The sequence below is a fragment of the Lagopus muta genome, chromosome 3, assembly GCF_023343835.1.
Source record: "Lagopus muta isolate bLagMut1 chromosome 3, bLagMut1 primary, whole genome shotgun sequence".
NCBI lineage: Eukaryota > Metazoa > Chordata > Aves > Galliformes > Phasianidae > Lagopus > Lagopus muta.
The window spans coordinates 54562062-54586272 of record NC_064435.1 but is presented as its reverse complement, the minus strand read 5'-3'; the positions used below and the strand labels follow the sequence as shown (position 1 = coordinate 54586272).

Sequence of the window (24211 nt, the reverse complement as noted above, 5' to 3'; positions counted from 1 at the left end):
GTATTCTAAATAAATAAAGTATTCTAAATTATCAAAATCAGACTCCTGGCCTAAAATATTCCCCTCTTATTTTTCTGTGTGTGTGTGTTTGGTTTTCCTTTTGTTAAATTCAGTCTTGAGATGGCTTTCTCCCAATTTTTGATAAGCAGCTTGGATGGAACAGAAGACTAAGAAAATGCGGTGTTTCAGGTAAAAAGATTATAAATTTTTCATGTATGGTTGTCATTTCATCCCTTTGAAAGAACTTTCAATGCATGTTGAATAACGTTCGGGCAGTGAGCCATGAATAGCTTTCCTGCAATGGAGACTGTTTTTCCTAACAACATATTAGATTCATTCTAACATGGAAAGTTAAAAAAAATATATATTGTATTTTATTCTCAGTGCTACAGAAATGTTTGGGAGAGGGTAATATGCAATATGAAGAAAGAACCACAGTGATTTCATAAATACTTCTATACAGTACTCTGACATTTCAGTTAACAACAGTACATGGTATTCAGATAATACAGCTGAAGTCTAGGGAAATGTACAAGGTCTCTAGGTTGAGCTACAGAAAAGTGAAAAGTAAACGGCAGTAAAATAGACAACTGCAGAAAAAAACAGGTAGATTTCTATTAGGACACTGTGTAGGAAACCTGTCTAAGGAAATGTGAGAATAAACTTCCACACAGCATTCCTATAAACAACTTTGAAGCTAGAAATATTAGGCTTCCTCTGACAGCAAACCGGGAGGTTTCTGTGCCATATTTACAATTGCAAGTTAGAGAAGAGAAGCCTTCAAATAAGTGAAGATTGAAAGGGATGTTTTGTATTAGCAATTTCATGAAATGAAGGTTTGTCCCATGGGTAAAACGTAATTATCATCTTGCACAACAAGGACCACTCTCTGTCTAGCACTATCCATCCATCATGTTTGTTATTGATCCTTCTTTTGGAGAAGGGATAGCAAAAGCAATCTAATACCCTACCTTAAAAAGATCTGGGAGATGAACTGATGGCTTGATGGAATTAAAGTCATGTCAGCCTACTTTCTCACAGAAATTCTCTGGATTGACAGGGCATTCCCTTTATTCCTCAATAAATAAATAAATACATACATACATACATACGTATTAAATATTAAAATATTAAATACATAATAGTATTGAGACTGTCTAACCTCAAAATTCCATCAGGTCAATAGTATCTTTCTAGAGGATGATTCAGAAGGCTTAAGTTAGAAAATTCTTCTGTTAGGTTATGTATATCTCACTTGTAGCATTTTTAAAATAGAGTTTCTATGCAACGCATAAGCAGATATAGTAAGCAGATATCTGAATGCATAAGAATGCATTTCCATATTGACAAATAATGCTTCAATAATTACACAGACTCAGAAAATTCCCAAAGGCTTAAATTATACTTTCAGTTTGTACTACGGCTTGAAATGTTTTTGAATTGCTCCTGGCTTGGCTTTCAGTCAGCTGTTTTTCCTAATAATGGAAAATAATGAGAAGGGACCTACTTTTCCATGCTCTGCAGTGCCAATGCAAATGACCAAGAGTAGAAGTATCAAGAATAGATAAATGTTTACATTTTCAAATACAGCTTTCTCTTGCTAATATGTTTGCATGATTTTTATTGCCTTCCTTAATGGGAGCCCATGTTGTTAGATAACAGCTTTCTCAAAAGCCACTATCTTTGATCAAATTTTTGTTTTTCCAGAGTCTACTGAAAGTGGTTTCTTTGGTTTCTCACCAGGTGAGGACAGGGCCAAAAGAAGCACTTATCTGAGTAGGAGAGCTCAGCACTGTTTTATATTGCTAGTAATGATCTGAGTTGACATGAAATGGAGAGAAGGTCAAGGGACAAATTTCATCCCTTGAGGAGCAAGGAAAGAGGCTGCCATTCTTGAAAGCAGCTTACCCCTTAAGTGGCTTAAACCTCTAAAATATACCCATGACCACAACCACCTTGACTGGAAAAGTAGCACAGCGAGCTGCAGACAATTCAGGAGACTCCTAAATGTATTAAGAATAACTTCTAAGCCAGGCAATAGACTGCTTCAGCAGGAGGGATGCAATGCTGGATCTCTTGCTCACCAAAACAGTGAACTGATTGGTGACATCAGAATTGGATGCTGCCTGGGCTGCAGTGACTATGTAATGGTTGCATTCACACTCTTGAGGGATACTGGATAGGCAAAGAGTAAAATCCGGATGCTAAGATTTAGCTAATTTTAGGAAAGCCAAGTTCCAGCACTATAGGGCGTTAGTCAACAATACCCAATGGGAACCTATCAAAGGACAAGGGAGATGGCAGGCCTGTAAGGAAGCTATCCTTAGAGAATAAAAGCTCTATCCCCAGGTGGATGAAATCAGAAAAGGAAGGCAAGAGATCAGCATGACTTAAGTTGTAAAACTGGAGAGCAAGAAGAAAATGCACAGGCAGTGGAAGCAGGAACAGGTAACCTGGGAGGAGTATAGGGATGCTGCTAGGCTGTGTAGGGATGGGATAAGGAAGACTAAGGCCTAGCTGGAACCTAGTTTGGCAAGGAGAGCAAAGAGCAATAAGAAAGACTTCTATATGTACATCAATCAGAAAAGGAAAGTCCAGTAGGGCATACCCTCACTAGTGAACAATACAGGCAAGTTAGCAACAAGGGACCAGGAGAAGGCTGAAGAATTCGACTACTTTTTTGCCTCAGTCTTCATTGGTGACTGCTCTACATGCAGTTCTTGAGTGTATGGTTTGGAGGGCAGGTACCAGGGAAACAGTGCTCCTCCTGCTGTAAGTGAGGATCAGATTCATGACTGCCTGAAAAACAACATCCATAAGACTATGGGTCCCAATGAGATGTATCCCTGAGTCCCAAGGGAACTAGCTGACACAGTTGTCAAGTTAATGAAACTTTAACAGTTTCAAGGGAATGAAGTAGTTTTCATAATCAGTATAAATTCTTAAACCTTTTTGGAAAACCAGTAAACTAATGTATAATGAGGAAGGATAACTCAAATAATGAGCTGAAAAATACTACAGATATTGCAGTCTACAAGGTCTTTCCTGAATATACAAACTTAACCTGCATATCTGCTAAAAGGGACTCTCATTATTCTGTTACTCTCAGGAGCGATCACCATTACAGTGAAACCTTGCCATCTGTTTAATCATTTTTAATTCATGTAGCAGAGACAGTGTAATAGAACAATACCTTCTGCTTCCTATCATGAAAATGCTATCCAGAAAAAAGGCTATGAACAGGGCACAGAGGAAAGCATTAAATTCTGAATTAATAAACAGGTTTTAAGCGTCTTATGTGTTCATGTCAAAAGTAAGGAAGGAATAGAAACATCCAATGAATAGTCTTGGGAGATAAAAGAGAATTGTATTACAAAAGTCTGATGTAGTTCGGCTTCACAGACTCTAGTGTAATGGAGAAATTCTAGATGCTCCAGCTGAAGACATGTTCCACAAATAAATGTAGCATGTGAAACACAAATCAGTTTTCTGTCTCCTTTTAAATTCTAGAAGGTTGAGAATATTTCAGAAATCAATCTGTGATCAGTACCTTCTCTAGAGAGACAGATTTCCCATCAGGTGAATGCTGAACTCTCTTTAATAGAAGATGAAATGGGTATAATACTGTAATTCCTCCTGATTTATGGTTTTACCATTAAATAAAACAGAAAACAAAATGGGATCATTTCCATGACACTGTTTTCAGCATGCTCTCTATGGATGCTTGGCCAATGACAGTCAGCATGCCCTCAGGCATTGCCCTGATGCCAGCCAGGAAGAGCCTGAGCCAGGGGAGAGGCTGAATACAGCTGAAGGAGAAAGAGTGTGGGTACCTGGCTGCAAGTGATGCTGTCCCATTTGGCCTTAACCATGTGTAAATGTTTCTGGAATGCTTTGCTTAGAGAGATGCTGAATTAGGGTCAGTCCTAATCAGTCCCCCAGAGCATGTACAAATTAAAGATGCTGTGCAAAACACAATGTCCACTTGTCACTATGTGACTGATAATAAGTTTCCAATAGGCTGCCCAAACCTACAGAAAAACATATTCAAGCATGTTGTGGTGTGTGTTAGTCTAGATGCTAGGCATAGGAAATTAGAGGTCCTTTGCTCTGGAAAGTAGGTTAAGGTGTGCTCAAAGCCCAACCTTCATGCTCTCTGTACAGGTAGATAAAGATAAACTTGATCCTGAAATATTGCCAGTCTGTCCCCTTGATACACATTTGTCCTCAACTAGTTTGCCAGATTTTCTGGAGGATATGCTATCAATAATTCCTGAAAAGCAGTCTGGTCAATCAATAATTAAATTCACACATACCCTGTCAGCACCAGTGTCCCCAATTCTATTTAAAAATTGTTCCACTTCAGGCTTTTTGCGGCTAAAGAAATGTAAAAGAATACATACATTTCTTATTCTGCTTTCAGTTTTGCTAAGATTTTTTTCCCATCTTTTCTGTTAAATGAAGACTCTTACTTACTGTAGCCAGGACACATCTACACACAAAACAAGAGAAACAGGATCTGATTTTCCTTCACTTCATGTACTTAATGTTAAAAAAATAAAATTACAAAGCAATTTATTAAATTCAGGTTTGACACTTCTTCATGAAAATATAATGAATGAGTGACAGTGACTATCAGCTCAGAAGAAAATTTTAATTTTTAAATGCAGTCAGAAAGGACTAAAAGAAAAAATCCTCAAAATTGGCAGCATACTATATGAATATTTCTTCTTATTTTATCACCATACCAAACAAACAAGTAAAAATATCATGTTTGAACAAAAGAACTGCCAAAATGTGGTAAATGTGTATAATTCAAACCTTTAAAGCATATGCACTCTGCACTATTTTTCATTTTTATAGCCATAAGTAATAATTGATTCAAAAGTGGACAATTCTGGATTCCTATTTACTGAAAAATCAGAACAAATCACTACTACTATTTATGCAAAATATCCTGATTTCAATCTTCCACAAAATTCTAGAAAAAGATTTTTGAGAAAGAATTACGACGTGAACTTTACCAATTATGTACCCCATCCATTGATTCTCTAAGTTATGTGCTTCACGTCTCAGATGGAAAAAAGCCTGGAAACCAACTGTCTTTATCTATGTAGCTCTTCTGACTTTTAAGAATTTTAATAGGCTGCTTAAGAGAAATCCTGCTGATGTTGAGCAGTTCAGATAATCCGTATCATAGCATTTGCAAATCAGATAAACATAATTTATGATAATAAAATAATAAAAAATAATAATGATGATAAACTAAAAAAAAAAGATTTTTATATTATACAGTGATCATTTTGGAAAAATGTTCCCAAGAAGTTTGTTTTTAAATAGCATTGGAATATATTTTCATAGAATGGTATATACCTCATTTTAAAGACACCTACTGTGATAGGTATGAGAATAAAAAAATCCTGCACATAATAAAAGTAAAGTTTTCTTCTTGAAGAGAAAAATAGAAGAAATATTTTAGTGAAAAAAAGCTGAGTATTCAGATTTGATTTATACAAATTTATGAATTGTCAATGAATTCAAGTAACAATATTTAGTAGCTACACAGCTAGCTGATAAGGAGATGACAGATTGGAATATTTCATTATTTATATAGAATACTTCAAAAATCATTACAGTACCCTCTGATTATTTGTTTGTTTGTTTGTTTATGGATTTTGCTTTTGCTTTGTTTTGTTTCCTGGGTTATATACTGAAGAATAAGAGGAGAAAATAAAGGTTTCCACTTACTTTTTTTTTCTGCCAACTGGTTGCCTCTAAGTGCATTAGGTGCCAAAAATAAAAATTTGACATAATCACCAATGGACTTTTAAGATATCAAACTTATAAGAAATCAGATTATTACTCTGCAATGCTTCATGTACAAACCAACGTAACCAATTATCACTATTGTCTGGGACCCACACTTAAGAGGTTGTCAGTTTGCTCATCATACATAAACAGCTTTGAAATACCATTGATGTATTTAATAGCATATTACTTTTATGATTAAAAGAGAATAATTCTGGATTGAAGTGTAAAAATATCTCAGAACATACTGTAAGCATTGATACACTACGCAAATGCGTTAAGAAAAATGGCATATCTATTTATATATTCGAATATTCAAGTATTGCAATATCACTAAGGAGTAAATTTTATCCAAAGAAATTGAAAGAAAAGAGCTATCTATCTAGAATGATTTGCATCAGCTATGACAGAATGAAAAAAACTTCTTCCCATTTTCTTGAACTTTGAGGAAATCACTCACAATGATTTATGGCTCAAAATCACAGCTCTCTCTCAAAATTTATCTCTGGAGTGCTATTAAGACATAAATAAAAGTTGCTTAGTATTTTTTAAAAAGTAAACAAAGTTTTCCTTATACTACAATTCTGTTTTTTCTTGGTCATGTTCCAAACCATGGTAGGTTGTATCTTTTTCTTTCATTTGCTGCTTTTGGGGTCATTTTTTCATTTATTTTTCAGCTTGATTCAAGTTATTAAGTTTTATAAGATGCAGTCTCGGCAACTCTTCTATCACTGTGGATAAAAACATATAAAGTAAAATTCTTCAATGAGAATTTGCACTTTCTGTGAACACTTCAATAAAAGCACAATATGACTAATAAGTTATTTTCAGGAGGAATATATTTATGACTTTGAAGTCAATTACTTTTAATTACATAGTCAACTTTAGTCAACTGTAACTACCCAGTACTGAGTCAAACATCCATTATGTGACTAGTTTGCTAGTATTGATTTGGGCTTGAGATATATTCTTACACATGCTATTACATCTTTCCTTTATGTGATTAATGGCTATGTTTACTTTCCGTAGCTTTCTGCTTCCATTAATCCTATTTTATTTCTCAACTCTCTGGGTTCAAAAGACATAGGTTTTTCTGTAGGAGAATTAACTCTCATCAGTCCCCAAGTAAGACTTCTTGAAAAATATCCAAAAGGGATCTTACTGCTGGAAATCAAGACAGATCCACTACTACATGAAAATTTTGCTGGATACTATGCAAGATCAGTAGTTCACTCTGAGATTTACCTTTAAGAATGGAATTGTGGTACTTCCCTAAAAAGGTGCTTAAGTAGATTTAAAAAAAAAGCATGCTACTTAGAATCCATTAAGAGATCTCTAGGATTTTAAAATATGCAGTTTTCAAAGGAATGAGAAAAACAACATAACAACAGAAACATTTCGTAGTACATTGTAATCTTTCCTTCAGCCCAAGATTACTAAAAAGAGTACATATATAACAAGATTTCAGAGAATGTAGTTCTCTGAAAAGTTCTTCTTTTACATAAATATGCAAAACAAGTGTCTGCAAACAAAGAGAAGTAAAAATGAACAGTAACAGCAGATTTACAGAGCTAACAAGCAATAAAGCCTTCTTGTTAGCCTAAGTACACTTCCAACTCAACATGTGTTTTTTGCTTTCCTTTTTAAAATTGAAGGTAAGAATGCATTCTGATCTTGGTGAATAAACTATCAAATTTTAATACTAGAAAATTGCAGTAGATGCAATAAGATCTCATGTTTTCCTTTTATACATCCAAACAACTTTGCTTCTTTTGTATTCAGTAAGTTAGTTTTTGCTGATTAAGTTTTTCATGATACAGGATTTAATAATCAAATAAAGCAAAATATTTCAAATCTTAATGTTACGTCTCTTAAATTCTGTGTGGTTTTTGATACCAATGAATAAGTGTAATGTACAAGGAGAAGCTGCTAAGTCCATTTGTATTTTATTATCCGGCTGCGAGGACAGCATTCATTTATTGACAGAAACATAGTAAGTTGTATATGTATCATAGCACTTTATTTGATGTGTTCAGTGATGGACAATATGTTAATATTTCTTTATTTTAGAATCTTTTACTAGGAAAATATTCAAAGCTTAAAAGAAAAGTAGCAGTCTCTATTTGTCCTTTTCTTATATTCATTTTCTTATTTTCAAATGTTAATAACTTAAAGAATTATTTTATTCAATCTCAGCATAAGCTTATTTATTGCCATTTTCTAATTACAATCAATTGGCTTCTGAAGTGGATTTGCCTGTTCACGATTAAAGCAAGCAACTGAATCATATCTTCACTAGAGAACGGTTATTTTTGTTGAACACCATGACAACATCTCTTGAAATAATCACTGATTTTTAGATCTTTTTTGTCAAGTTAGACAAATTATTAATTTGATTTTGATTTCGGTTGAACAACATTCCTTACCTTCTCCTTGGAGTCATACAATAAATGTTCTGTTCTAGTAGAGGGCATTAAAGAATCTCTGCAGTGCCTGAGAAATTGTTACTTAGTGGTATATTTTTAATTTAGTATTTGAGGATTTTTCCCATTAAATTGAGGAAAATAGGTTCACGTTACCCTTAGATGAACTTTTAATGTGATAAGATTTATGCACAAATTCGTTGAGGCAACAGGAGTTAGAAGATAAAGGTAGATTTTGTGGAAAAAAAAAATAAAATCACAGCTTTTAATTAAACTCTGATATCTCTGTCCCTCCTGGAGACGAAGCCCAGGATTGTTCAAATGCACTTAAGACATATTCCAATGTTCACTTGATGGAGCAGAATAAGAACACATTCTTTTGAAATATGTGTCGAAAAGTGTTTGCAAAATACTCTAAAGGGAAGCTGAAACATCTGTCAGAAAAGAAGCATTTTATTTAGGAAGAAGGATGCATAAGACAACATAAGCCTTATTTCTATATCCACTATTAGATGACCACTAAAACTTGTTAATCATTCTTTCCTATCTCTCTAATCTTTTAAATGTTTTTGCACCAATATGAAACAATAAAAACATTTGTTGCTTTAACTAAGATGTAACAGAATTTACCAGCTGTGAAAGTTATCTGTAGATCTTTCTGTATTTGTTATTTGTTTGTTAAACTAATTGACATGCAATGTACACAGTATCATCTGTTAAAGAGAATAACAATATGATTCTATTTATTTATTTATTTGTTTATTTTATTTTTTTCTAGAAGCATTCCGCTATTTTAGACACCAATCATTCCCTCTGAGAGATTGAGGGTGGCTCAACGGTTTGAAAACATATCTAGAATAAATTTTCCTGATAATTTTTTCAAATTTTATCCTTACTGACTTTGAGCCAGTCCCTCCTTCTGCACAAATATGTGTCTTCTCTGCTCACCAGGGGAATGTGAAGGTGAATGGATGGGAATATCATTACAGAGCAAATATCATAGATGTATATTTAAGATCAGGAGATATTCTAGTGTTATGACAAAAAGGTCATAAATCAACATTCTCTGACATTCATAACTGCAGGGAAGGCAATTATGTATTATTATTTCTTGGGTTTCTTTCAAGTGACTAATTTACAGGTATGCTTCTTCACAGAGACCTCTGAAGTTCTCTGTGTAAGTAGTTGCTGAAATAAATATGTTAGGCAGTTAACAGATGCAGATTTAGCTGAATTTGCACAGGGAACAGGGAGAAATTATAAAAAACTAAAGTGATTTGTCAGATTATTGCACTCTTACAATAAAACTTAAGCACCACTATTAAAAAGAAAGCACTTGAAAGTAAAATATGGTCAATCAGGTGATTACAAAGAATTGTGGGATACCAAGCATTTCTTCATGAGAAAGAAAACATACTGCATCATTATTCTGAAATACACATTCTAGAATAGGTCCAGTGATCTATTTATTGCAACCATGAGCACTGGAATAGCCAGGTATATCACACCAACTGCGTATTATAACACAGTGAAGTGAAGGACAAACATGTACTAAAGGTTTATACAGAAGTGCAAGTCAGATCAGCAGAAAGTAACTCCTAGCTATTTAACTAGCTGTTGATTTCCATCAATATCCTTATTAGTCAGGCAAGTTTTTACTACGATGATGTTCTCCAGTATCAATTAAGCATTATTTGTTTTTCTTTCATGTTTACAGACACAGAAGGAAGGATAAAATCTTAGTTTCCTCAGTAACTCATGGAATTGTTTGACTTGGCTTTAGCCACAGATAGTACTGTAGGCTTAAAGAAATTTTTCTAAATTGCTGAAACCCTAGAGTTTTATCTCTAAAAGACTGTTATTTCCAATGGCTTGTCAGAGACAACAAAAACTGTTTGTCTGTAGAAGTTAGATAAAAACTTTCATCAATAAATTGTTTTCTGACATCAGTATATTTTCAGGTATTTCAGTGCAACCATAGAAGTACATTTGGCTATTACAGCATTTAAAAATCAATAATTATGCACATTCAACTGCTATGGCCCACACTAACATTTTCATTATGTTCATTACATTCATTATGTTACACAATGGGATGTCATGAAGTTGTTCTAACTCCAGCAGCTCACAAATTCCTAGGCAAAACACGATTCTTATGTAATTGTTAACCTTTCATGTTTTTCATTCACAAATTTTATAAATCCTTAGACACTTAAATCTAATCAAAATTTAAATGAGACACACTGTATTCACACCAATTTCCACAGCAAAGATACTAACTATGGAAGTAATAATTCTTTTTTTCTATGGTCCTAAACAAATTCAATAAAAAAGAAAAAAAAAGAAAAAGCAACTACAAAAACAATGAAGCAGATTTAGAAGGAGTTTGCAGTAAATTAGTAGGGAGAGAAATGTTAGATTTAACTACAACATGTTACTCTGGCAGAACTAGTGAAACTGAGAAATAGTTATTTCCCATTGCTGTATGAAAAAACAAAATAAAAGAAAGGGACAAGGCAAAAAGCACTGACTTCCATTCCAGACTCACTGTCTTCACAGAACCAACTATGAAACTCCCTCCTTTGCCATGTAAATTGTACTTTTTTTTCCCTCAAAATTAAATTATGGGCTACATCAGTTAGAATCCCTCTTTTGCTTTAGAAGATGGCAATTAAGACAAAGGAGAAGGAAGAACAAACTGCAAAATATTCTAAGCTGGTGAACAATGACACATTTCTACGGTCCTTACTGAAAATGTCAAATACATAGAAAAAGTGAATGTAGTGTTTCAATGTATGTTGCATGTACTTCCATTATTTAATTTTCCCGTAAGTCTTATGAAGTCATTAAGTATTTTGCCCCTTTATTTCCTGTTAGCCTTGTTGCAGCAGGTAATGTCTCATGTCTTCATTCGCTGTCTTGGTGGAATCTCCAACAACATACAAGGAACTTTGCCTGGTCCCAGATTCTGAGCTCATTTTCTTCTGTCTCTTTAATCTGAAATGAAATTGTTTTTTTTTAAAAAAATGATGAGAGCACTAGGTGGAAAAGCCATTTCAAATCTAAAACAATTGCAGATCAAATCTCTTCTAAGAAAACATTTCTGGGGGAAACCTGTAGAATTTAGATAAGATGCAGTCTTACAGTATTGTTAACTTTTAGTATGGCCTGGATATTTTTCGATTGATTCTTCAATTGAAAAAAAAAAAGAACAAGTTTTTAGAGCAATTACTTGAATTGTCTTTCACAGGGAGAAGCAGGCTACACTTGCTTGCTTCCCTTCTGATGATTCAAGCCATTATTTATTGATTGACAGTTCTGAACTGCAATATTATTGATATTCAGTATACATTTACTGCAGTCACATCTGACTCCTGAGTTGCTGGTGTTTTTTTTCTTTTCTTTTCTTTTTGTTCTTGTGTGTGTGTGTTCTATTGGAAGAAAGGAATGTTGGGAACAGTGCAAAAGATCAAAGATATTTTCAACCTCTCATTTCTAGCCACCAGTTCATTGCAAAGGCCTCACATTACACTAATAACAGAGGGGAGAGTTTATTTACAAAAACATGACCATTATAAAATTCATCATTAAAATATGGCTATACTAAAAATATATCAGTTTTTATAAATCTTCTTTTGATAGACCACATTCTCAATAACAACTTGTATCAGAACAAGAATATTCATTCAAGTTGGGCACCAAAAACATCTGTCAATACTCAGAGCACAGTAAATGAGTATTCAATAGTTCTGCACAGAACAACAGATTTATCAAGACTTACAAGCTCAAGCATTACCCAGTGTAGCTACACTACAAGCCAATTCAAGAAGACTGCAAGTAAGAGCAAATAAATTCTAGCAGACCTAAATTGTTTCTTTCTGTTACTACATAGGTCACTCAACATGGTCACTCAGGCCAACTCAACATGGCTTGTTTTAACTTTGCTGCTGCCACTGCTGAAGTACCCACTGCCTCACTGTGCTCACATTCCCTTTTTGGTCTCCATAAATGTTCAGCAAGCATCAATGAATGTCAATGGCTGACATTTTTCCACATGGAGGAATTCAATTACACATTTTCCTCTGTACGCAATTCCATGTTAGACACCAATTTGTCAGACTACTCCTCTGCTGCCATCTGTCACTGCAACAAAATGTAAGGGAGTACTGGCTGGAAGGTTCAACCTCTACTGCCATACCTCCAACACATACCTCTGATGTCACAAGCCAACAGGATAAAATAGAAGATGTTACTTTCAGAGTTTCACTTGTAATTTTTATCTCATCTGTAATTAATCGAAAATTTCCTGTGTTTTAAATTTAAAGGTATACATCTCAGATTCTGTCCATATAAATCTCTGCACTTCCACTGAAATTCTATCACAAATTTCAGTGCACTTCCTATGGTTGTTTTTTTTTTTTGTGTGTGTGTGTTTTTCTTACGTAACTTGATCAGGCTTTCAGAAAAGGAAATTCACAACCCTTGTGATTGTTCTTTATTCTAGGAATTTATCTCAGTCCCTGTCAGTGAGAAAGGGTCAGTCATGCTACTACACATAAACATCTAACAATATGTCATTTGCTTAGAAAACATGTTAGGTAATTATTTTTTTAAAAAAAACAAAACAGCATCACGTGTAAAAATTAATCTGGGTTAGGCAAGCTTAGTATAAAGCTTGTACAAATGCTTGTACTAATGTATTTAAAAAAATCAGAGCTATTTTTGCAATGTGATTATGTACAATGGCACTGTAAACATGATGCTACTGTCTACTGATGAACTTGTCATTGATCTTTACAGATACAGTCTAATTGATTAGCCGTACATCAGTAAGAGTCAACAGCTGGTCAATAATTCTTCACCCTGCTGGATACACAAGACTAGGCTGATCAGAAATTTAGCTGTCCTGAGTGAGTTTCACAGGATTTTTAAAAACAATTTTTTTGAAGAAGTGTTCCTTTCAATTACTTTAATTTCATAATGTCCAATAATAACTTTATTAAAAATTCTAGATAAAGTGTTATTAATTACTCCTTATTATTAAAAGTACCTGTGAATATATTAGTGCAATTTCATTATTGTTCCCTAATTTTCTATTCATTTTGCTAATCTACAGTATTTTAATATAATCTAACATCACTAAAGATAGCAACTGAAAGAGTTTTAAATTAAAGAAACTAAATATATCTAAAATATATTAACCATAGTGAATAAGTATTGGCTTACATTGTTCCCCTAGGAACACATACTACATTTTTAAGGAAAATAATGTTACTTATTTGTAAATATTTCTTCGTTAAATTAGAAACACTTAGTCTGGTGCTTCTGCATGTACTATTTATCTACCATCTGTAAAATAGAAAGAGAGTTTCATTCTAACTTCTATTTCCTAATAAAATTGATACAGCAGAGCTACTAATCAAGACAGTCCATGAGTACACAGATTGGTATTTCTGAATGTTATGCTAAAGAAGACATTCTTGCCAGAACTCACTAGCAATTAGATAATTTTATTTAAAACAAGTCCCAGTCTGTAGTGAAGCACAACATTAGAATGTCTATTGACAAGCTAACGTGTAAGAAATTCCAGTCATTTACAGATGGGTTTTAAGCAGTTCTCAAGCCTAAGCACACTTGACAAGACATAAGTGGAGCATATGTCAGAAGGATTCGACTCAGTTATTCTACTCTGTTTACATGACATAATTCCTCCAAGCAGTTATCTGCTACTGTATCTTCAATACATGTATTATTTGCATTATATGTGACAGTAGTAATGAAAGGCCTATGGATTTTGTGTAACTATGTGCTCCGAAACATGGTCTACTCCTGTAGAGAGATGCTGCAATGAGGTCAAGACAGTAGCAACACAATTATCAAAGCAAAAACTTGTATTTCTATTACTGTTATTTCCAGTATACTAAATTCTAGAGCTTATACGTAAGTAGGCAATAATAATAATAATAATAATAATAATAATAATAATAATAAACATGTTTAAGAAGAATTAATTCTACCAGATTTTACACCACAATAACAATAAATGGTTAGAGCTTTAAATTTTCCTACCTTAACATTAAAAACATAAGTATACTAAGGCTATGACTGTATCAGGGGTCACCTAAGGCAGGTCTGCACTACTTAACTTCTCATAGAAAAGCACAGGCACAAAATCAGTATGGAAAGCTATCCATGCTAACAGGCTAATGCAAGAAGCCTCCTAAAACCAGGGTGAAATGTTCTCTTCATATACCTATCACAATTACTAGGATGTCTGGAGTTTTCTCATTCAATTTTTCTAATCACAGAGAGATTCAAGGCTTGTGAACTGTGAGTTCTTGTACATCTGCCTTCTGTTACATTTTTAAAGATGTCACAGTATTGGAATTGTGAACACTGTCATATTTCCTGACGGTTATTTATATTACTTACATGTACGGTTAAAAAATAGAAAGACCTAACAATGTACTGCAATATTTTACTCAAAGAATCCCAGAGTCATACAAAAACATTGGAAGGAAACAGTGAAGGAGGGGGAGGGAGGATTGTTACTATATTCAAGAACAACTCATTATTCTGTGTATAAATTTAGCATTTAAAAGAAAAATACTTCTGCACAACAACATATATTTCTAGAATATTACATTTTTATTAAATGACTGATACCTTGTGAATTTAGTAAAGTTTCTGTCTGGGGTACGATTATGAGAGTTGTTCAATTTACATGTGGTTTATGGGTAGAAGATGCACCATAAATGTCAGAGACTTTCCCAGTTTATATTTGTTTCTTGTTTTAATTTCCTATCTATTTTCAACAGAATCAAACCGAGCTGTGTTGTGTGAAGAAAGCTGAGAAGCTAACAGTTCAGCAGCAGGTTGGTAGCTGATGGCATACTTTGATATCAAAATTACTTTAAATGGGGAAAAAACACCACAAACAAGAAGACAACAGAGATAAAGGATAAAGGAAAACCTGTCCTTAGAGAAAGAAAGGTGGAGGAAATGTTACTTTGCAGCTCATCCAAACATTGACTGCAGACATAGTAGAATTTACATTGCATGTGAAGGATACATTTTCAGAAACATCATTAAGAGTGAGTAAGAGAAATCCTAATGATATTTTATACAAATATTTATTCAATTAGTATTTCTAATTAGCAGAAAAGTTTCTGTAAAGATTTTTTTTATCTCATTTAGCTATTATTCACAACTCTCTGTCTAAACAGAGCAAAGTATTCAATCTTGCAGGTGGTTTGCTGCAGACTTGGATAAATCCAATTAAAACATGAAAAAAAACAAACAACAACTTAGAAGTCAGACTGGATTAAAAAAAATGAAATCAACATTTTTTATTAAGAAAAATAAGGAAATCTTTCCCATTGGTAGCCTGTACCAGCTGGCCTTGACAACACCTGGCACCCCAGAAAGGATGGAGCAAGAAGTTGGTCTCTTGCATTTCTCATTCACATGGTGTAAACAGAGCCAGGTGAAGTAGAAACCACTTCTGCTCCAGTGTGCTGGTGCTCCCTGAGGCAGGCAGGAAGCATCTGACTGCACTTGTGCCCACGCAAAGCGTGGTCAGCTCTGCAGTTGTGTGAGCAGTTTATAAGGCCAGAGGAGAGTGAGTCAAAAGACCTTTGTACATGGAAAGACTACAGATCTGTGTTCAAAATTATTGCCTAAGAGGGATTAAAATTGTGGAAAAGCCGAACAATAAGATGAATATGCAACTGTGGTAGAAAAAAAAAGGGTCAAAATAAAATGTATGTCTTCTGAGATAAAGCAGCAGAAAACAGCAGAAAAATAGAAGGTGCTATCAAAGTCAGCTAAATGCTCTGGCTTATAAAACAGGCTGCATACCATATGTCCACCAATATCCACTACAACAGGAACATTAAGAAAGCTATTAAGATAGTGGCCCCATTGTGCTCAGGTATGCAATAACATATGGCATATTTCCTGCTTCACTGTGCATTTTCTTCCTTTTGTTGTTCAGCATCACTAATTTAGAGCTCAATTAATATACTTTGTGCATGTATTTCTCTACAGAATATTTTAAAATTAAAATTAAAACTGCTTAAAATTAATAAATTTTCAATGTATCTGTATTAAGAAGTATTAAGAAATACAACTTTTCCCAAGCTTCATTTAACTGGTAGAGATAGAGAAATAATTTTAAGGTAGATACACATCATACTAAAATTATTACTAATTACGTCCTCACAGAATTTGCTGTAATGGTGCTGCAGTGAAGCACTACAAAGTTGTTGTTGGCGTTAGTCACTGAAGACTTCTCAAGGAAAATGGGGTTATATCTCAGAAGTGTGGACTAGAGGAAAAACAGTAACTGACTGATGTAGCAGTGATAAAATACAACCAGAAATACAAACTGAAAATTTTTCTCCACCTATATGTGTGGAGAAAAAGAGGGAAATGAAGAAGCCTGAAAGCCTTTTGTCCTTCATGGATATTTATATTGAAATTTCTGAAAACAATAAAAGAGTATCACAATTGTCATAAATAAAATGCAGATCATTTGAGATATATTGTTTCTTTCTGTAGCGTTTACAAATTCTGCATACCCTGTAGCATTTCTAGTGATAGTAGGATTATTAATCACAGAATCACCAAGGTTGGAAAAGACCTTCAAGATCATCCAGTCCAACCATTCACTTCCCATTTTGGGGGAGGTGCCTGATGGAGGAGCCTCCTGATGGAGGAGCCAATGTCACTCCCATCTTCAAAAAGGGCAAGAAGGAAGACCCAGGCAATTATAGGCCAGTCAGCCTCACCTCTGTCCCTGGAAAGGTGATGGAACAGCTTGTGCTGGATGTAATCTCCAGACAACTGGAAGAAAAGGAGGTTATCAAGAGTAGTCAGCATGGATTCACCAGGGGGAGGTCGTGTTTGACCAATCTGGTAGCCTTCTATGATCTTGTCTCTGGCTGGGTGGATGGGGGGAGAGCAGTGGATGTAGTCTACCTTGATTTCAGCAAGGCATTTGATACTGTCCCCCATGACATCCTTATAACAAAGTTGAGGAAGTGTGAGATAGATGAGTGGACAGTGAGGTGGGTTAAAAACTGGCTGACTGGCAGAGGGTCGTTGTTGGCGGTGCAGAGTCTGGCTGGAGACCTGTAACTAGCGGTGTTCCTCAGGGGTTGGTGCTGGGTCTGGTCTTGTTCAACATCTTCATCAGTGACCTTGATGAGGTGATAGTGGCCACCCTCAGCAAGTTTGCTGATGATACGAAGTTGGGAGGATTGGCTGACATGCCTGAAGGCCGTGCTGCCATTCAGCAAGACCTGGACAGGCTGGAGAGCTGGGCAGTAAAAAACTGGATGAGGTTTAACAGAAGCAAGTGTAGAGTCTTGCATCTGGGGAGGAATAATTGCATGCACCGGTACAGACTGGGGGATGAGCTGCTGGAGAGGAGCTCTGCGGAGAGGGATCTGGGTGTCCTGGTGGATGACAGGTTGGCCATGAGCCAGCAGTGTGCCCTTGTGGCCAAGAGGGCCAATGGCATCCTGGCATTAAAAAGAGCATGGCCAGCAGGTCGAGGGAGGTGATCCTCCCCCTCTACTCTGCCCTGGTAAGGCCTCATCTGGAGTACTGCGTCCAGTTCTGGGCTCCCCAGTACAAAAAAGACAGGGATCTCTTGGAAAGAGTCCAGCGGAGGGCCACAAAGATGGTGAGGGGCCTGGACCATCTCTCCTATGAGGAAAGGCTGAGTGAACGGGGTCTGTTCAGTCTTGAGAAAAGAAGACTGAGAGGGGACCTGATCCAGGTCTATAAATATCTAAGGTGTGGGGGGCAGAGTGGCGAGGCTGGACTCTTCAGTGGTGAGTGGAGACAGGACAAGGGGAAATGGCCAGAAACTGCAGCATAGGAAGTTCCGCACAAATGTGCGCAAGAACTTCTTTACAGTGAGGTGACGGAGCACTGGAACAGGCTGCCCAGGGAGGTGGTGGAGTCTCCTTCTCTGGAGATGTTCAAGACCTGCCTGGATGCCTACCTGTGCGACCTGCTGTAGGGAACCTGCTTTGGCAGGGGGGTTGGACTTGATCTCTGGAGGTCCCTTCCAACCCCTACAATTCTGTGATTCTGTGATTCTATCAACAATAGTTCTCACCGATCCAGGTCCCTCACCATGTCTAAATATTACTTGAACGCCTCTAGGGTCAGTGACAACACCACCTCCCTGGACAGCCCAATCCAGTGCCTCTCTTTTGGACCACTCTTTTGGAAAAGAAGTAAAAGAAGTTTTTCCTAACATCCAACCTGAATGTCCCCTGGCACAACTTGAGGCCTCTAGTCCTGTCACAGTTACAGGAGAGAAGAGGCTGGCCCCAGCTTGCCACAGCCTTTCTTCAGATAGTTAAAGAGAGCAATTAGAATAGGATAGGATAAGAAAGGATGGAATAGGATGGGATGGGATGGGATGGGATGGGATGGGATGGGATAGAGTAGAGTAGAGTAGAGTAGAGTAGAGTAGAGTAGAGTAGAGTAGAGTAGAGTAGAGTAGAATAGAATAGAATAGAATAGAATAGAATAGAATAGAATAGAATAGAATAGAATAGAATAGAATAGAATAGAATAGAATAGAATACCTCAGGTTGGAAAAGACCCTAACGATCATCAAGTCAAACCGCAACCTAATCATAGTACCCTAAATCTAACAACCCTCTCCTAAATCATGTCCCCAAGCATCACAAACAGCTTTTAAAGACATTCAGGGATGGTGACTCAACCATCATCCTGGGGAGCCTATTCCAGTCTTTCCTGAACCTCCTCTTCTCCAGATTGAACAATCCCAGCTCCCTCAGCCGCTCCTCAAAAGACTTGTGCTCCAGACTCCTCAGTTGCCCTTTTCTGAACTCGTTCCAGGGCATGATGTCTTTCTTGCAGTGAGGGTCCCAAAACTGAACACAGTACTGAGGTGTGGCCTCACCAGTTTTGAGTACGTATTTCTTTATTCTTTTTCAATTATTTTTCCTCCATGAAAATCATGTACAAAATAGGATTTTTGTAATTTTATTTTTATTATGAGAATTTTTTTTTTGTTTTGGCATATAAGTATATTGGCTCCTAACTTTCAAAATTCTTCTGAGTATGAATTTCCCTCATTTGTTTCTGCATATTATACATTAGAATGATCACCTAAAAACTTCCTAAATAATTACTTGTAATATTTTCTCTATCTTGAAACAAGACAAAATGCATATTTTTTTTGGCAAAATTGCACTACTGCAAAAGGGAAACAGCAATTTGCAACTGAGTCACTGTAGCTGTACAGATCAGAACCTGAAAGTAAGATTTCAGGAGACTGAGTAGTTCCTGCCATCTGGCAAGTCATTTAAGAAAGGCAGAGAAGAGCATTATGCAGTGGGCATAAGGACTCCTTGAAATTGTTATTTGTAAATTCAGATGGTGTGGTTTTTCAAAGGAAGAATCACTCTCACAGTGATAACAGTTATACTCTTCCAGCAAATAATAAAAATTAAGATGACCTTTTAAAATGCCTGATTTAAGTTAAGCTATTTTTTTTTTTTTTAATTCTCAGATAATTACATATTTCTGCTTGGTTGACTTTGCATAGTAGCTACTTTCTTCAATTGTATAGTTTAGAATCTGAACATGCCAACGCTGTGGCATGCATTTGTCAGAAAAAAAAAAAAAATAAATTGCTTTTCTGAGGAAAATACTTCAACTTGAAAGAAGAAGAGATCCATCCACTCTCTTCTCAGAAAAGGAAACAAGGAATAATTTCAGATTTCAGAGAACTGACAGTAAACTCACAACTTTTCTGACTTTGATTTTTGAATAACCTAAACCTTCTTGAATGAACCAAAATATACATATGATCTTGTTAAAAGGGAAGAATGAAGAAAAAAGTATGTTTTTCACAACATCTTACAATGCGATTTCACTGCCTCCATCTCTATTTATGTCTCATATAGTTGTACCAATAAATATATAATTTCTTGCATATTATAATAACAGATCTGAAAATGTCCTCGTATTTGAATACAAAGCATACTTAAGCTTCTTTTTTATTGTTACACGTACAGTAAGGCTAAACAAAAATCCTTTCTGAAATTGTTCTCTGAAAATCACTGTGATTGACATTCATATCATAAGCACTCAAAATTGAAATACCTTTAAAAGTAAAAATTGAAAAAAAATGTCAGAAATATAGAATGTTTATCAACTTATAGTTCAATCTGTTTTGTTTTATTTTTTCATATGGTTGGATTAACAGAAAAAAAGCCATGAACTTTTAGATAAAAAACTCCTTGTTAAAAAACAAGCTAAAGCCTACCTGGGAAAAGTAGATGTAAGTAGATATGAGACTTATAGAAAGGTAGCATGAGACTTACTTGTGTAATGTACACTAATGTCTCTTGACAAAATGACTTTTGGCTTTTCTAGTCCTACAGAGAATATAGTATTAATAGTATATACACTTAATTTTCCTCTGTGAAGTGTAATTTATATGGAAGACTCTTTTTTTCTTTTTTTCTTTTCTTTTTTTCTTTTTTCCTTCTTCTTAATAGGTATTAAAAAAAAAAAAAAAGGATAAGGAAGTACATTTGCAAAACCTCTTTTCCCATTCTTATATACATTAATTCACTTTCTCCAATATTATTTTCAACTACATAATCTTCAGACCAGTGAAAACCAAGATCATCTTTCATCCCAGTAATTACATGCTTGCTAGCTACAATTTAGTTCCATTTACCCTTTCAGAATTCTTAACTTTTAACTGTTGTTCAATATGCATCTTCATTACTTCTCCTTTATTTCTTCCAGGTATAAGAAGTAACAAGTATTCAACTCTGTAGCTCTGTAACTCTGATATTAACTTTTTTTTTTTTTTTTTCCTTATCCACCTTCTATTCTTGCCTAAATTTATCTAGAAATTTGACTCCATCTACTGTGTTGTATCTTCAGAACCATGACAAGTCATTTCTTTATGTACTTTTTTCTTTTTTACTTTGATAACATTACACTAATATTTAAACAGAAAATGAAGTTCTTCTCAAAATAGGGAAAATTGAAAAAAAAAACCGCACGCTTAACAATTTAATTCCTGAAAAAAACTACTTTCAATGCGATATCATCAAATGTTATACTTCCTACATGCAATACTTTGTAAAGACACTAGCATAAATTGCTTTATAGCCACAGAATGAAAAGTATATGAGAGCTTTGGGAGGTACGAGAGAGTTCTGCAATACACCATGTCTTGCCTTGGACCATTGCCCAAAACACACTTCATTTTTGACAGGATTACAGTCTGATATCTCTTGAGCTGTCTGTAGTAGAAACAAACACCGTGCATCACTGCAGTACTGTGATTACAAGCTCTGCAACAGCAGAAGCAGTTATTTTTAAACTTGTAAGGTTGAGAGATAGAATATGAACGTGTTCATGGCAAGCACTTATTCTGTCCCCTTTTACTCCTCCCAGCTTCAAATTCCAGCATGATATAGGCTGCTATCTCACAAACTGCTAAAGATATCATGCAGCTAGAAAACTATCTAATAGGAAGTTCAAACCTCAGCTTTCAAATATCACAAAGCACAAATCTCTATGGTTTGTAAGGTTTTGGCTACTGAAATCATGTGGGAATTGACTTGAAAATAAGTAAATGGTGATTGTAATCTGCTGATGTTGAACATTCTGTTATCTTACAACCCACCATGTCTGATAAAATACTTCAAATGCTTTTAGGACAATTACCTTAAGTATGCAAAAAGCAGGGAAAAGCAGATTCCTAAATGACAGTAAAACAGAAAAAGTCAATGACACCAATGATTTATCTACCAAAGAGTTAGCTGACCAAATTTATATTTAGCAGATATCATTTGTAGTTTTGGTTTCATACTGGACAAATGTAGACAAAGGTGTCTCTTTTTCAAAAAGAATGACTTTTTCAGTAAGAAAAGATGCCTGGAATCTTCCACATCTCAATCATATCCATAATTTATCTAATTTTCAATAAAATTCAGGACTAGTTAACTTACTATCTGCAAACTCAATTGAAAAGTCTAATATTATTGTGACAAGGCTAGAACATCAGCTGGCTATTTTTCTGCAGTCTATTTTCTGGCAGTTCTTCAGCATCTAGACCAATTGTATCAGGAATGTTTGAAAATAAATCCCTGCTTAGTACTTTTAGGATGCTTTTATTGACCTGTTGTTCAGCATTTCAGACAGCACATTTTGGAACCAGTCAGTATGCTCTTCCTGAGAAATCTCTTAAAGCAGATTCACACAAATGAAACCTTCAATCATTCTCAAGGCCCTGTGCTAGACTTCCTGCAGTATGACCATGTCTTTCTTGTATTATTGTACTGGGAGTCCTGTCACTGGGCTCCACTGAGAAAAGCCTGCCCCCCTCCTCTTAACACTTTCCCTTCAAGAATTCAGATACATTGATAAAATCTTCCATGAGAATTCTTTTCTTCACAGGAAGCAAAACAAGATTTTTCATCGTTTCCTCACTGGAGAGATGCTTCAGTTACTTCACCATTTTTGTTATCCTCCATAACCTCTCAGACGACTCATCATCTATCCCCCGTTAGAGCTTCCCACATTCCCACTGTTTTCTCACATAAAGCGTAACTCTCTCCCTACTTCCCTAGCCCATTCTTTCTAAAGAGGCTGTATCCAGCCATCGCATGGCACATGCGCCAGGCATGTGAGCCATCCAAGCACATCTCCAGTATCTAATGAGATCACAGCCCAGCAGCCACACACACACATCAAATTCCTTGTGCATTTCCTATGCTATGTATACTGGTGTACAGACACTTCATATGGTCATGCAGCTGTGACGTTTTCTCAGAAAAGGAATGAGAGTATTCCCCTTTAATGTTGTCACATTAGCACTACTGATATGTTTCAGGTGGGTCTCCTGCACTCTTTTGTTGATTTCAGGTCTTTGCTGTTCACATCATCCCATATCCTCTAATGCCAATGTGACCAGGTAGATCAGAAGCCACCTGGTGCCATAAGTCACTGTCTTTCAGCCTTTACCATGATGGGAGACTCCACTTCTTAACTTGGTAAGCACAGACTCTGCATTGCCCCTCTTTCAGTACAGTTGGAAGTTTAAGTTTTTAAGGTACAGGCATGGGGAAGATCCAGTGAATTTCTTCATCATTTATGATTCTGGGTAATCTGCACAGCTCCTTTGATAAGCAATGCAGTTTCACTACCAATATGCAAAGAAAGAGGGAAGGAGCATGAGGAGACATCTTCCCTCCTGTTGACCTCACTGAGAGTATCCAGATGTTTCTCTAGAACTGCAGTTACCTTAGGATCTCTTTCTGGGTCAGCACATTGGCTATGTCAACTGTGTCAATGTGGCTTCATTGGTGGCTTCAATGGGTGCTAGAGTGTGCCCTATGGGATATCATCACCATTGTTGAGAACCATGATGTACTTCTCAGCAAAGCATCTTGCCATTTCTGTGCAAAATGTTGCACAAACACTGCACCCATTTTTTTGCCTGTATTATTTGTGCTCTCCTTCTGAGTTCAGTGCCATCTAGTTTTCATATTAGGTCAACAGCTGTGTCACGCTTAGCTAATCCACTGACTTCATGACTTGCAAATCACATTCATATCCCTCTCAGCTCTTTTCTCAAGTAGAGTCCAAGACTTTTTAATTCTCTCTTTCAAAAGCTACTTATCCATAAGGCTGTCAATGTGGTCTACCCGAACTTCAGAAAAGCCTTTGACACTGTCCTCCACAACATTCTCATGGAGAAGCTGGCTGCCCATGATTTGGATGGGCATACGCTCCACTGGGTGAAATGCTGCCTGGGCCCAAAGAGTTATGGTCAGTGGAGTTAAATCCAGTTGGCAGCTGGTCACGAGCAGTGTCCCCCAGGGCTTGGTACTGGGGCTGTTTAAATTTAACATCTTTATTAATGACCTTGATGAGGGGATTGAGTGCACACTGTAAGT

At 35.8% G+C, this 24211-nt stretch overlaps 1 protein-coding gene across 2 annotated transcripts in view; it reads right to left on the bottom strand.

Annotated features, from left to right (window-relative positions):
• Nucleotides 1–10164: 10164 nt before the first annotated feature.
• Nucleotides 10165–24211, bottom strand: part of CCDC102B (coiled-coil domain containing 102B) — a 120978-nt gene continuing 106931 nt past the window's right edge. For both annotated transcript variants that reach the window (XM_048939735.1, XM_048939737.1), the window contains one exon: nucleotides 10165–11228. In XM_048939735.1, coding sequence (XP_048795692.1) covers nucleotides 11139–11228 — 90 coding nt within the window. In that variant the 3' untranslated portion in view covers nucleotides 10165–11138. The remainder of the gene's footprint in view (nucleotides 11229–24211) is intronic.